General features: G+C 48.4%; 1 protein-coding gene across 1 annotated transcript; it reads left to right on the top strand.

Moving 5' to 3' along the window:
• Positions 1 to 1,707: 1,707 nt before the first annotated feature.
• Positions 1,708 to 9,066, top strand: DLL1 (delta like canonical Notch ligand 1; the record flags this gene model as incomplete). Its single annotated transcript, XM_080341446.1, has 11 exons — positions 1,708 to 1,767; positions 1,969 to 2,280; positions 2,545 to 2,605; positions 2,867 to 3,124; positions 5,564 to 5,624; positions 6,125 to 6,255; positions 6,400 to 6,569; positions 6,709 to 6,925; positions 7,655 to 8,447; positions 8,562 to 8,676; positions 9,061 to 9,066. The coding sequence occupies 11 exons, from the start codon at positions 1,708 to 1,710 to the stop codon at positions 9,064 to 9,066; spliced, it is 2,184 nt and encodes a 727-aa protein (XP_080197572.1).
• Positions 9,067 to 15,674: the final 6,608 nt, after the last annotated feature.

Raw genomic sequence — 15,674 nt, 5'->3', positions numbered from 1 at the left:
AACTCACTTTTTACTAAGCTGAAGGAGGAAAAAAGAGAGAGAGGGAGAGGTTGCTGGTGATGATGATAATAATCATACAGGGGTGCAGGACCCGGGCGGAAAGCTCTCTTCGGCCGCGTCGAGGACGGGATCGCGGAGCCCCACAGACGGGTCCCCTCCACGAGTCCCCTCCGCGAACTCGCCCGCACCCTCCCCCGCCACCAGGACCCCCGGAGACCCCCCTTCCCTCCGCCGGCGGGATGAGCGCTGTGAGCGGAGCCGAGGGAAGGACGATCCCCAGCTCGGTTCCCGCAAAATCATATCCCCCTCCTCAATTATCCTGGTTATGCCACGGGAAATGCGGTGTGAATTTCAAGGGATCAGCTTCCCCTTGGTGCGGACCGCTGGGTCCCACCTCCCTCGTCCCTTTAAAGCCGAAGATGCCCCTTGGAAGTGGTCACGATCACCGAATTACTTTTTGGGGGCACGGCGGCTGCTTTGCACGTTTCAGGAGGTAATTACAACCCGCCGTCCGCGGAGTTGTTTTCTCGCCGGAGTATGTTGCGCTGCCTCTCTTCGGTACAGAGGGGGTGTTACTCTCTCCCCGGAGCAGAAGGGGGATTCTTGCGGTTACCAAATTTACAGGAATGTAAATGAGCACGTTTTGTGAGCACGGAGGGGAGGGGGAGGAGGGTTGCACATTTTACAGCTCACTGACCATTTGGCGATCCATTGAGAGGAGGGTTTGGAAAAGTGGCTCCTTTGTGACAGCTCTAGCCAGATTGGGGGGCTGCTCATTTGCATCTCATTAGGCATGCAGGCGGCCGGCGGGATATAAGGGAGGCAGGCGCCCAAGGAGAGGCAGATCCTTAGCTCTTCACCCTCGGAGAGAGCCGCCGAGCCGCGGCGCGGAGCAGACACCCCCCTCCCTCGTAGGAGCACACCCGGACACGCTCCGTGCGCCGCTATTGACACGAGCTTATTTTTGTTGGCTGGGATTCCTCTAAAAACAAAAGTAAGCCCACAACAAGGAAAGAGAGCTTCGCTTCTTTTGAAAAGAAAAAAAAAAAAAAGAAGAAAAAGAAAAAAAAAAAAAGGGAAAAGGAAAGAGGGGGATCAAGGCTCCGAGGTGACCTGCCCGCCGCCGCTGCTGTTTGACACCCACCAGCCCTGACGCGCGCAGGGCGAGCGCAGCCGCGCAGAGCTGCTCCCGCATCTCACCGCACCGGGAATTATCGCCGTTGCCGCCGTGTCCGCCGCTGCCTCTGCAGGGATTTCCAGATCGCCGATTTTTAATCTTCCTTGGGAAGCCTCTTCTCTGCCTCTGTTGGGAATTAAGTTGCCTTTTTTTTTTTTTAATTTAATTTTTATTTTTTTTCTTCCTGGAGAAAAGGAGGAGCACCGTGGATTGGGAAAGAAAAAGTGTTTAGCAGATTAATCTTAACCTTTCTTTTTTATTATTCCCCCCCTGCTCCTTTCTTTTTCTTTTGCCATCCGTAAGAGCTGTCAGTCGCTGACAGGCTACACCTAGAGGTATCGACAGAGGGGAAAAAAAAAAGTCAGAGACACTCCTGAAAGGAGACCGTGACACTAACTCTTCCAGCTCTGCTGGAGCGAGCGGCTTTGGCCGCTCTATTTTTCCCTTTCCCCGAGAAACACTTTCCCCTTTCCCCTCTGACGAGAAGACGAGAGGGAGGAAAGCGAGGGCACCAGAGCTGCCCCTCCAAAATGGGAGGTCGGTTCCTGCTGACGCTTGCCCTCCTCTCGGTGCTGCTCGGCCGCTGCCAGGTAAGTGCCTGGGGGAGAGCTGAAATGCCTGCCGTGATCCCTGTGCCGGGCAGTCCCGCGGGGCTGCCTGTGGCAGCAGGGAGAAGCGGGGAAGGGTGGCGGGGAGCGGGGCCTCAGTCCCGCTGATGCCCGGCGGGGTTGAGGTCGGGCCGGGGGAGCGGGCTGTTCGGCGGGCTGACGGCCGCGGTCCCCACCCTGCAGGTCGGCTGCTCCGGGGTCTTCGAGCTGAAGCTGCAGGAGTTTGTCAATAAGAAGGGGCTGCTCAGCAACCGCAACTGCTGCCGCGGGGGCGGCCCCGGCGCTGGCGGGCTGCAGCAGTGCGACTGCAAGACCTTCTTCCGCGTCTGCCTCAAGCACTACCAGGCCAGCGTCTCCCCCGAGCCGCCCTGCACCTACGGGAGCGCCATCACCCCCGTCCTCGGCGCCAACTCCTTCAGCGTCCCCGACGGCGCGGGCGGCGCCGACCCCGCCTTCAGCAACCCCATCCGCTTCCCCTTCGGCTTCACCTGGCCCGTAAGTGGGGAGCGGCGCGGGAGGGGGCAGCCCACATCCCGTCCCATCCCGCCCTGCCCAATGCCATCCCATCCCTCCCGTCCCATCCCACCCCACACCCCCCGGCCGCCCCAGGCAGGTGAACTGCCATCCGAGGGGCCGCCGATCCCCTGATGGTGTCTTGTGGCGGGCTGAGTAACCCCTGGGAGGTTGGGGTAGCTGCCTCCTGGCCCTGCCCTCTCTCACGCTCTCCCGGCGTGTTGTCTCTGCTCCTTCTTTCCTCAGGGTACCTTTTCGCTCATCATTGAGGCTCTGCATACGGACTCGCCTGACGACCTCACCACAGGTAACTGTCCTGAAATAGACCCCTCACGGGAACAATCCCAGCACTGCGGCTCCATTCAGCCCCTCTCTCTGTGATGTGTAGCACATTCCCTCACCCCATCCCTTGCTCCTTTGTGGGAGACCATGGGAAGAGAGGCCAACCTGCTGGCACATAGCCCTATCATACTGCTTTTGCAGTTCCCCTCTCACCTGATACCCCCTGTTGAGCGTCTTCCTCTGCTCACTTCGGGCTCCCTAATCACACCTCTCCACTTTCACACAGAAAACCCTGAGCGCCTCATCAGCCGTCTGGCCACCCAGAGGCACTTGGCGGTGGGTGAAGAGTGGTCCCAGGACCTGCACAGCAGTGGCCGCACTGACCTCAAGTACTCCTATCGCTTCGTGTGTGATGAGCACTACTATGGAGAAGGCTGCTCCGTCTTCTGCCGCCCCCGGGATGATGCCTTTGGTCACTTCACTTGTGGAGAGCGTGGCGAGAAAGTCTGCAACCCGGGCTGGAAAGGCCAGTACTGCACTGAGCGTGAGTGTCCACCTTCTTGTCTCTCTGGGCGCCAGTTGCAGCTGTGTCCCCTGAGCTCTTGGGGGGGTGTTTCTCTGACATCAGGTCCCATGGGAGAGGGGGAACCAAGCAACAACACATGGAGGTCTGGTGCTGTGTACAGGCTTTACTGGTGCAGGGGACAGGAAGTCCTCAGAATTACCACAGAAAGTTAAGTCAGCCCCTTCTCAAGCTAATATAATGTCAGTGTCAACATTACACTCTTGCTCATTTGCTGTAGACATCAAGTCTGATAGCAAAATGTTCAGCAGTTGTTTGAAGATTTATTAAAAGATATCAGGACTACTTTTTATACCTAGCTATCTCTTCAAACATGGTACATTGATACCATCATCTACAGGGTACATGGCTTCAGGAGAAGGAGCTAGGTTTTGGCAACATCTATTCAGCAGGCCTATTGATAGGCTTGTTATGGCCTGATCTTGCCACCTTAGATTGAGAAAAGTATTGGGAAGTCCAAGATATTATCTGTGGCCTCTAGACCTTACATTTCTCATTTGGGGTACTCAAAAACTGCCATTAGCAGAGATTGTTCCATAAGAACATTCAACTTCTTCCCCATCTCAAAATGGCACAGAAGACTGTACTATTGTCACAATCATTACTACTAATTAAGTAGTGAGGGACATGAATTTTAAAGTACACCTGATCTTGAAGTTGTTGGGGAATGTGGTGTGTTGATACAGCAGGAAACCTGGGAGAGTAAGCAGATCACAGAGAGGATAGTCAGAGATGTCAGATACCTCCAGCTTTGTATTAGGTTGGGGTCCTTTTGTAGATACATAGTGGTGTACACCCAAACACACAGACTGAGCTCCTGCTGCAGCATGTGATGGCATTCTCTGTTTGTGTGTATACATGGATCTGAAGTACACTTGCAGATGATGTACTGGGCGAGTACTCTACTCCAGCCATCAAAGGGCCAGCCAGGCAGGGAGAAAACAGTTACAGGCTGTAAAGCAGCTTCTTGATTTTCTTCTTGTTGTGTTTTTGTTTTTCTTAAAACCCACCTACACTGTGGTCTCAGCTGAACTGCTATCCATATTGATTATTCACACTCTTAGTGACTGATAGGATGCTTTCAGCAGTTCATGGTCCAATGTTGCACGATAAACAGCAGGCAGAGGAGCCTGCATTTCCTTTGATAGTGTTTTAAATAGGAACTACAACCTTTCCCATGGTCAAAAGTGCCTAGAGCAGTTGTGTCAATGGGTGTGGAAAAAGGAAGCATTTTGATAATGAGCTCTTTCAGGGCTGTCAGCACTTTTGGATGCCTATGCATTGCTGCTCTTCCCATAGTGAAGTAGAAGTCTGTCTGTCTTTCTTGACTCGTTATGTACGTTCTTTGCTCTGCTTTCCCTCTCAGAAAAAAAAAGAGCTTATAACAGCAATGCAAACCTACTAAGCGGGGGAGATGTGTTTATGTGTGCATGCAAAAAGAATGTTTTGCTGTTAGCAAGTGGAGCTGCCAGTCGCAGATTGCTTCCCGTCGCCTTGCCCCCAGCTCCATTCTTTCCAACTTGGAGGCAATCTGATTATCAGCGCAGATTCTTTCTTTCTTTTTCTTCACCCCCCCTTCCCCTTGCATGCCATTGTCTCTGGCTGGCTTTGTTGTATTAAAACTTTGCAGTGCCTGCTTAATGAGTTCCATAACCAGGCAAAGTAATGAGCAGAAGTCCTTTTTTCCTCTTCCCTCATCCTCCCTCCCGCTGGCCTGCTTACCTCTTTTACCAGGGCTGCACCCACCCGCCCACCCCTTTTTGGAGCAGAGCGGAGGCGGGGGAGGAGGGAGGAAGAACTTTAGACTTATTTATTTGAATAAGAAAAAAAAAAAAGTTTTTTTGCAGCGAAATCATGCGCGTGCCATAGATTAACTGTGGGCAGGGATAGGCTGCCCGGCCGCCGGCCGCCAGCCCCATTGGCTCCGGGGCTGGGGTATTGTTGCAGTGGGGCAGCTGCTGGGAGAGAATAGACAATAGAGCAGCTGTCTTGCACTGGCACCCTGCACACCAGCTGTCCACTCTTATCTGCACACACACTTTTGGGGGATATTAAGAGGTGGAGCTGTGTGCATAGAATTGGAAAAAAGGACTTCTGACCCTCACTGGGAAGGGAAGGGGGGGTGAGGGGCTGTGGGGACGGGAGCAATTGTGAGCCCTCTTTTGTCTGTGTGCAACTGTATTAAGAAGAATGCTCATCCCCGGCGATAAGTAAAGTGCCCAGTTACGGAGTGAGATCAATACTCCTGTGGACTCCAGAGATTAACTCAGCTGTGCTTAACTGCCCTGACCCAGTGAAAGGGGCTCACTCCCCACCTGCAAGGTGCTCTTGGAATCGGTCTTGTGAAAGCGGGTGTTTGGCCCCAGTGCTGATGACTCTCTCTGCTTGGTTTCTTTATAGCGATTTGTTTGCCTGGATGTGATGAGCAACATGGCTTTTGCGACAAACCTGGGGAATGCAAGTAAGTTTTCTACCCCCCTCCTGCTCCCGTCTTTGTCTTTAACGCTGGTGGTCTGGTGTTAAGTAAGCCACTGGTCATTTGAAGGGTCAGTTTAAGTGCCTTTCTTCATATTAGATAGTAGTTTGAGACATCCAGGTCATGCTAGATCGAAGTATTAATCTACAAGTCAAACATCAGTGCTATTAATATTAACCTAATGAGTTTACAGTGCTGTGTGTACGACTTAGCTGTTTGTTATTAGAGTAAACAAATTAACTACCTGGAACCATGGCTCTATCTAAGGAAGTGGAAGAAATAGCTGGGCCTGATGAAAGCTGATACTGCAGTTGGACTCGGTGACTTTCTCACATGAAGGATCACTGAGGGCTTTTAGGAAACTTGATCTCTGGCATCAGTGTGTTTGCAGAGTTTGCGATAGGGTTTCCAACTGTAAGCAGTCTAAATCTGACAAGACTTTGTTGTTGGGTTTTTTTTGTTTATTTATTTATTTTTTTTTTCAGATGCAGAGTGGGTTGGCAGGGGCGATATTGTGATGAGTGCATCCGATACCCAGGCTGTCTTCATGGTACATGTCAGCAGCCGTGGCAGTGCAACTGCCAAGAAGGCTGGGGTGGCCTTTTCTGCAACCAGGGTGAGTTCTCAGTCCTTGCCTGAGTATCTGTTTTAAAATGCAAAGAGCATGTGGCTATTTCCAGCTCACCCACCCTGTGCTAGCCTTGCAAAGTAGCAAGTATATTGACTGCTTTCTTTTTTTTTTAAAAAAAATCTTTTACAGACCTGAACTACTGCACCCACCACAAGCCCTGCAAGAATGGTGCCACATGCACCAACACTGGTCAGGGAAGCTACACTTGTTCTTGCCGACCTGGGTACACAGGCTCCAACTGTGAGACTGAAATCAATGAATGTGATGCCAACCCTTGCAAGAATGGTGGAAGCTGCACTGTAAGTTTGAGTTGCTTGTGCCAACTGAAACCCCAAGGGAGGAGTTAATGTCAGTTTTACTGATTTTCAAAATTCCTTTTTGGATTTCAAAGCAGCTTTAGATAAATATTTTGAACATTTCGGATTTCTTTCCCCACAGGATCTTGAGAACAGCTATTCCTGTACCTGCCCCCCGGGCTTCTATGGCAAAAACTGTGAGCTGAGTGCAATGACTTGTGCTGACGGTCCATGCTTCAACGGTGGGCGATGCACCGACAACCCTGATGGGGGATACAACTGCCGCTGCCCACTGGGTTATTCTGGGTTCAACTGTGAAAAGAAAATTGATTACTGCAGTTCCAGCCCTTGTGCTAATGGTAAGGCCAAACATGCTATGGTGACCTTCTAAAAGGAGACCATCCAGTTATTATGGCTTCTGCTCTGGAGTTCATAACAAGGCCCATGGATCAATCATGGTCCATGTCATGTCATGTGAATAGTTGACTTGGTGGAAGAACTGTACTTAAAAAGTAGTGATGTGGTTTGGGACACTGCTACAGATAGCATTTTTTTTTTTTCAAGGGGTGACAGCAGCCAGGTAACTTGACCTGAAGCTTCATGCATAAAAATGTGGAGGATTATACTTGCAAATGTTTTGCAAAGACTCTTTGAGGTCTGTGGATGCAAAATGCCATACAAGTGCTAAATATTATTACTTGTAGTCTGATAACAGTAATCTTCTTGTTTTGATTAAACTAGTGGAAACTTTCTTTACTTCAGTCCTCCTCATTCATTGCGACTCAAACTCTGTAAAGCAAGATTGTGATGTTAACCTGATCTGGACTAACTTTGCTGTCCAAGCTGGGTGAAATGTCAAAAAGGGACTAGGATGGGGAATAAAAAGTAGATCTGATAAACAAATATTTTCCTTTAAAAAACCCCATACTTTTTATGGTGTGTCAGACTTGGCAAAGGTTGAGCTAACCTCTCAAAAAGAAATCTTTTCTCAGCTGCCAGTGGTGATGGTTACCCCGCGAGCAGCAGGTGGGAGGCTGTCGGGTCTGGCTGCCCACCACTCAGTGCTTGTCTCTCTTGATGTCTTGCAGGGGCCCAGTGTGTTGATCTGGGGAACTCCTACATATGCCAGTGCCAGGCTGGCTTCACTGGGAGACACTGCGATGACAATGTGGACGACTGTGCCTCCTTTCCCTGCGTCAATGGAGGGACTTGCCAGGATGGCGTCAATGACTATTCCTGCACCTGCCCGCCGGGATACAACGGGAAGAACTGCAGCACCCCGGTGAGCAGATGCGAACACAACCCCTGCCACAACGGGGCCACCTGCCATGAGAGAAACAACCGCTACGTCTGTGAGTGTGCCCGGGGGTACGGCGGGCTCAACTGCCAGTTTTTGCTCCCTGAGCCACCTCAGGGACCCGTCATCGTCGACTTCACTGAGAAATACACAGAAAGCCAGAACTCCCAGTTCCCCTGGATCGCTGTCTGCGCAGGGATTATTCTGGTCCTGATGCTGCTGCTGGGGTGTGCTGCTGTGGTTGTCTGTGTCAGGCTCAGAGTGCAGAAGAGGCACCACCAGCCTGATGCCTGCAGGAGTGAGACTGAGACCATGAACAACCTGGCAAACTGCCAGCGAGAGAAAGACATTTCCATAAGTGTCATTGGTGCCACTCAGATTAAAAACACGAATAAGAAAGTAGACTTTCACAGTGATAACTCTGATAAAAATGGCTACAAAGTCAGATACCCATCAGTGGATTACAATTTGGTGCATGAACTTAAGAACGAGGACTCTGTTAAAGAGGAGCACAGCAAATGTGAAGCCAAGTGTGAAACGTATGATTCAGAGGCAGAGGAGAAAAGTGCAGTACAACTAAAGAGGTATCTCTCACATCTGAGCGCAGGGGGTAGCTTGACTCTGAAGGGTGGGGTGTCCCATAAGTAGCATTAAGCAACATCCATCTGACCTGTGTTGTTTCTTTTTGTCTTTGACAGTGATACTTCTGAAAGAAAACGACCAGATTCAGTATATTCCACTTCAAAGGACACAAAGTACCAGTCGGTGTATGTCATATCAGAAGAGAAAGACGAGTGCATCATAGCAACTGAGGTGAGTATACTGCCTGGCAGTTGGACCAGAAGAGAAAAGTCTCAGTGAGTGACCCTCCTCTAACACACGTCAGGGCAGCTACACTATTTTCATGGTGCCACAGCCATTTGTACCTGTTGGAATCCAGCCAGCATGAGTTTGTCATGCTGCGTATGTTGTAAAGACAAGCTCCGTGACGTGCCACTGTAGATGTTATGGTTACAATGACTTTTGTAGACAAGGGTACAAAATAGTGTGGTTGTGGTCTGCTGACCTACCCCTTCATGTGCTTCATGCAGCGACCATTCTTGCCTGGTGCAGAGTTGCAACTCTTTGCAGCCTCACAGCCCTCTTCTTACTTTCCATTAACCTCTCCTGATCTCTGCTTATGTTTTCTCTCACCAGGTGTAAACCAGAGGCGATATGGCAAGGTGGTTGTTCAGAACAATTTCAGAGGAGATGTGCCCCAATGAATGCTGCTGAAAGAGGAATGGGAGATAGATTCCTTCACTGACTGCTGCTGAGAAACTAAATTCAGGCTTGAGCTGGTTCTCTACTGAAGTTAGCAAAGTGACTGCAAAATAAACAAGATGGACACCAGGCAAGGGTCTGTGTTCAAGGATTACTGTTGCACTGCCTTTTACGAATTTTATCATTGCACTATGGTCAGTTGCTTTTCTATATATATTTAAATGAATGGACTTAATTACTACATAAGAAGCATGCACTGCCTGAAGTGTATATTTTGGATTCTTATGAGCCAGTCTTTTCTTGAATTAGAGACACAAACACTGCCTTTATTGTCTTTTTTGATACTAAAATGTGTTTTTACTAGGTGATAAAAAGTGTGTTATTTTTTTGAATCTGTAAAAATATTTTCATGATAATTGTAAAGCTTGAGTATTTTGTGATGTTCATTTTTTTATAATTTAAATTTTTTGGTAAATATGTACAAAGGCACTTCGGGTCTATGTGACTATATTTTTTTGTATATAAATGTATTTATGCAATATTGTGCAAATGTTATTTGAGTTTTTTTTACCGTTTTGTTAATGAAAAAATTCATTTTAAAAATATTTTTCCAAAATAAATATTATTAATGATAATCAGAGTGCTATGTTTATTCCATAACCCATGATGAACTGACTGAACCTTTCAGCCAGGCATCTGACAGGCTTCTGTGGACTGACAGGTGGACAAAGTAAGACCAAGACCTATCACAAAGATGGGGAAACAGCTTGTTCTGTGTAGATTGCCCCCTCTTTCCACTCCTAACCTTCTGAATTGTTGACCCCATGGTTGTGCTCACTCTTATCCCAAAGGCAAATGTCTGTCAAGACCTTGAGTAATGTTTGCTCAGTCATGTTGGGCTGTGTATATATTAAACACATTCAGCACTACTTCCTGAGGAATAGCAACATGAGTGTGCTCTGTTGCAATCCTGAAATGGGGCTCATCGTGACTCAGTTAGTCATTTCTTGCAACCTCAAACGTTTGCCTGGAGCCCAGAGGAGTTTGGGACACCCAAGGTACACCAGTGAGGTTCCCCCCAGTTCAGGCCGTTGATGCTCATCTATGGGTATGAGCTCACCCAGTCACATCTGCCAGAGGACTGGCGCTTCCAGCCCTGGGAAAGGGTGACACAACTGACTGATGGCCACAACTCTTCTGGCTGTGATACCTGTCTAAAGTATTAACTGCATCTTTGGTTTCAACCCTGTCCCTGGTGCCTGCTGCCTTCACACTGCGTCAGGGTGTGATCCCATCCCGTGGCTTGGTCCCAAAAGTTCAGGCAATTTCCCCAGTTGTTTGCTCTCACAAGCTCTCCTTCAGGCTGTGCTGTGTGTTAAAACAAGACCAGGCAAAGTGTTCATCCACTCTAGGAAGAAAAGGAAAATCTAGGAAACAATTTATTTTTTTAAACTATTAAAGCTGAACCCACACCAGTCATTGTGGGCCACCTCCTGCATCTTCTGGGGGCTGCAGAAATTACTCTGTTCCCACACCCTTCAAGGGTGAGAGATGCTATCCTAAATGCAAAGAATGGTTAGCAGATACAATCAAACAATTATTGCAGCTGTTGGTATATAACTACAAAGTATAACTGTGCTTCCTTTGTTTTAGTGTACATAAGTACCTAAGTACCACTGAAACTGTAGTTTGGTGTGAGGTCAATGGAAATATCATGCTGACTGCAGGGGTTGTCCATTTACAAGGCCTCCTCACTAAGCCAAACCTTACACAAGATCTACTGACTCACTTCTCATGAAGTGACCTGACAGGGTAATCCTCTTCATTTATCCCAAAGTGTCCTTTTACTGGAAGTTTTTATGAGGATAGTTGTGGGAGGTGTTAAAAACCAGCCTGTCAGTGATGGTCTGAACAGCATTTCAATCTGAGCAGTAACATAAGAACCTGCCAATAGCCAGTCGATGCATCATATTGAACAAGGCACAATGATGTGTATGGTAGCAAGTGTTCAGAGCAACATAATGTCACAGATTGAACAAAAAAGTCAGCTTCGTTAGGTTTCATTGCCATCTTTGTTGCCATCTTGCTCTTCAACCTTAGGAAAATAACTTCATTTCTCTCTGTTTCCTCTTCTTCCCAAGGTTTTTGGAGCAGGCTTGTCTCTTTTGACATACTGCACTTAGCACAGCCAGTGCCATGGTCTCAGCTGGGCCCTCTCAGTGCTGCTTCTGTAGAAACAGCAGTCATGAACGGAAAGTCACTGATGCCTGAGGGCCCCTACAACATCAGGTCTTTAGTGCTACAACAAGTACTACTTTAATATGGTGTCAGGAAAAGGTCTGGAAAAGCAGACAGCTCCTTGCTCTTATAAAGAGGCACAGCATCAGCATCTGCCTAACTTCACTTACAAATAAAACAGCTTTGAAAAGCTCAGTTTCTCCAAATGTGCTAATTACAAGAAGTGCTGAGCTTGGCAAGAGAAGGAAAATATACTGTGGGCAAAGAGAAGGGCATGGTCTTGTCCTTCTGAAGCACCTTCTGAAATGATAGCTATGCAGATGAGCCCAACAGCTTCTTCCGTTTCTGCCTTGAGCAAGGTTGGGGCTACTGGCATGTTCAGGATTTATTTATTGTACAGGAATACTAAGTCCCCCAAAACCTGTGCGTGTGCATACGCAGGGGTTCTCAATGACAAGAGTAGGTTGAGGCATGCAGTGTGGAGCACTGGATCCATACTTCTCAGCTTTGTACCTGGGCCTTTCTGGGGAAGGAAAAGGATGATGTGGGCAGGGACCCCACTGGGGCAGTGCTCACCCGAGAGTGTGAGCTCTGCTGCAAAAAGTGGCAGGAGCCTCCTGGTCAACAGGGTATCTGAAAGGCCTCCTTGGTCTAAAACGAGAGGAGAAGCTGCCTGAGGAGGCCATGTAGCTGGGACAGCTGAGAATTCAGGGCCTGATCCAAAGCCCATTAAAATTAATGGAAAGGCTCCAACGAGCTGCAGGAACACGTGGCACCGTGCCCCTCCTGACACAGCACATCTCTGGCTCTCCCTGGGGAAGCTGCACGTACCGACGCAGCGTGTGTCCCCACAGGAGGGGACATGAAAGCTCATGGCTGGTCTAGCTGGGTCTGCCCCCAGGGCAGCTCGTTCCCCCAGTGCCAGCCTGCAGGGGCCTGGGGTCCTTCTTCAGGCTACCCCTGCAGCACCGTCCCTTCATGCCCCCACCTTGACCTGCAACATCACCTTCCCTTCCCCTTGCAGCGACCAGGGAGGGCTTGGCCTTGTTATGTGCCAGGTCTCAGCAGGGTGGCCAGAGAGGGCACCCCTCAGCCCATGCCTGTGCCTGCAAAACTGTTTCTCTGTGGCAAGAGGCAAAGTATTTTGCAGGATTGGCATGGGCAGGACATGCTGGGAACTTAGAGGCACTGAGGCAGCAGAAGAGTTTAGCTGCAGGGAGGTATCAGCTGCCCTGTTTGTGGAAGGGGACTTTTTAAGCAAGGTATGTCACAGCTTTCGAAATGTAAGAAGCTTTGGGTTCAGACAGCGTGTCATAGGTTTAATGACAAGACACGGGTTTATAAACTGCTTTAAATCAATATTTGTGCTTACTTTGTACACAGTGCAGGAGGATGGCTTTGGGCATCAGGAAACTTGGGTACTATTCCTGGCTGCACCGCAGACTCAGTGTGTAACCTTGGGAGAGGAAGGATGGTCTTGTGGTCAAGGCGCTGTGGAGGGACTTGGGAGGGCCCACTTCTATTTCCAGTGCTCCCTCCAGACTTCCTGTGCAACCTTGGACCTGTGTCACTTAATCTTTCCAGGGCCTTAGGAAAATGGGGGCCTCCTGGTTGTGCTAAGAGGGAGAAGGTCATTTGTGCTTGTGGAAGGATACTGCGGTGGTGGGGAATGTTAAAATACCCTCCAAGGCAAGTAAGGTTATTTCCTATCTCTGTATGCCGGATTGCTTGTCTGCGAGGTGGTGAGCTATTTTTGTAAAACGCTTTGAGATTCTTGCATGAAATAAAGACCCCTATCACAACTGAAACATCCATCATCTCAGAGAGGGTAAGCAAGCCCTGTACTGGAAGCAAGGAGACAAACTGGTGGGGGAGGGAGGCAGCTGTGGAGGTATAAGCCTGCGCAGGGTCTGTGCTGGGGGATGTGATGCAGCTGTGTACCCGCAGCCCAGAAAGGATGCCACACATGGCAGTGTTAATGTGGGGGACCAGTGTGCCACCAACCTCCTCTCAGGAATGAGCACCTGCACTCAAAGTCTGTAGCTAGCTGGCTCTCCGCTGTACCAGTATCTCATTTTGCAGGTAGAGATACAGATTAAACTTGGCTTGGGACAATGGAGGACAAGAAGGAAAGGTGCAGAAATGATACAGATGGGTATTCTCTGCTCACAAACCCTGGGAAATCTTGCTGATGTCCACGGTCATATATTTCAAAGAAAATGACCTGAGAACTACTTCTCCTAGGACAAATCCCAAACTGAGTAGTGATCTCTCATGATGCCTGAGATCTATTTGTGTCAGACAAACGGGGAGCCTCTCTGTTTCCTTCCCTCCTCAGCAGCCACTTTTTTCACCTGGTTGTTAAGACCTGGCTTTCTGCCTGTGTCTCTGCTACCTATTATGCAAGTCAGAGAAATCAAGAGCCTGCCTGGAAAAGATCTGATGTGTGCTACAGGACAGATTTTCAGATGAAACATGGGACCTTCTGTTGCGAAAACATGACGGCTGATCCTGCTACTCACAGTGAGGCAGAGGTGGAGGACAGACCCACTGCCATGAAGAGGCTGCTGCCTGCTCAGAGGGGCAGGGAGGTGGGGGAGATGGGGCTGGAGGCTGCAGCATCCTTGTGGCAGGATGGCTTTCTTTTTTTTTCTCAGAAATAAACACCCCTTATGTTTTCTTCTGCTGCTGCTGCAGCCTCATCTCCTGCACCAAGAAATTCAGCACTGCTGGGGCTGTTCTCTGGCCCTTAAACCAATCAGTATGGATTGGTTTATATCCATAGTGTTAAACTGCCTTTCTCTCCCAATCCGACTGCTTACATCCACACTGCCTGTGGGGGTGGTTGCTGCTCTGTGCCTGGGAACAGCCTGGGACACTGCTAACTGCAGGGGCAAAAGCATGACAAGGACCACTGTAGCAACGCGACTATAGAGATGATTGTGCTCCAGAGACCAGGAGGTGCTTAATTTCCCAGCACAGATGTATCCAGAGTGTCTTAGTGCCGTGTCCAGGAATGCCTTACTCCTTGGCATAGGCGAGGAACGCTGTGTGTCAGCTGCGAGGGTAACTGTGAGGGTCAGTGCAGAGCCATGTCACCTGCTAGGGGCAACTATATAAACCGGCATTGCTTACTTTAAAGCCTGCTTTATGCCTGGGTTATATATGACCAGGGTAATTTTTTTTGGTGGTATAAAACTATACCAGCTGAATAGACAGAGTAGATGTAGCTACATTGAAAGAAAGGTCACATATATCAGTGCAAGTATTTTCTCTTCCTATGTTTATTTATCTAAACCATGCTAGTAAAAGCAACTTTATACCACTGTGCTCTCCAGAGCCTGGTTGTGCAGCTATAAAGATGCAGGTACAATTCAGAAAATATATGGTTATTCAGGCAAGGCTCGAGTGCTTACAGCTGCATGAGGTTAGGACTGCTAGTTCATCCATTTATCTCCATAAGGTAATTTCCCTGGGCGCTGAAGGCTGAGCAAGAGAAAGAACCAGGACAGGTGTGTCCTACGTTCTCTTTCAAAACATGAAACTGGAACTTTGTGAGGGCAGCACTTTCTCTGGGAAAGAACAGAGCAGATGGACAACTCTGACCAGCCCTTAGTGCAGGGAGGACATGTGCTGCAGAGCCATTTCTGCACCCAGCTCCCACCACTGCCACGATGTTTGTGCTGGAGGCTGTCGATGACAATTTCTAATCAGAATTTTTACCTAGCAGAAAATTATGTTTTTCCACAACACTTCAAAGTCAATATTAATAGGAACGACATTTTCAGTGGAGAAACTGTTTTTCAGGTATGGTAAACTGAAACATCCTCTTGGATAAGTTCTTATGAGTTTCATTTTCTTTGTGAAACAAGATAATAAAATGACAAGCAAGTGCTTCCCAGAACACAGCAAATTAGCTGAAAACGCCTTTTTTTTTTTTTTTTTTTTTTTCCCCTACCAAGAATAGAATTGATATGGGAATTGTATGTCATTAAAAAGTTGTGTATTTTACTTTTGATTTTGCTTTACATTGTGAACATCTTCAAAGATAAGTTGTCATCTCAACCCATTTTCTGGCCCTAAGTAGCACTTCAGTGGCTTGAGGAAGGTTGTATTAATATTTAACACAGGTAAACTGCAGGATTTGGCAACATGTCAGAAAATACTTTTAATGGTAACCTGCACAATGAAAAACTGGTATCCTCAAGAACAACTAATTGCTTGAGGTATAAAGCATTTCAAGCTATGAACTCCTAGCACAAAAGACTAATATTTCACTATTGGTGTAAATGAATTAAACCTCTTCCTAG

This window comes from Nesoenas mayeri (genome assembly GCF_963082525.1).
Source record: "Nesoenas mayeri genome assembly, chromosome: 3".
NCBI lineage: Eukaryota > Metazoa > Chordata > Aves > Columbiformes > Columbidae > Nesoenas > Nesoenas mayeri.
This window is presented reverse-complemented; position numbering and strand designations above follow the sequence as displayed.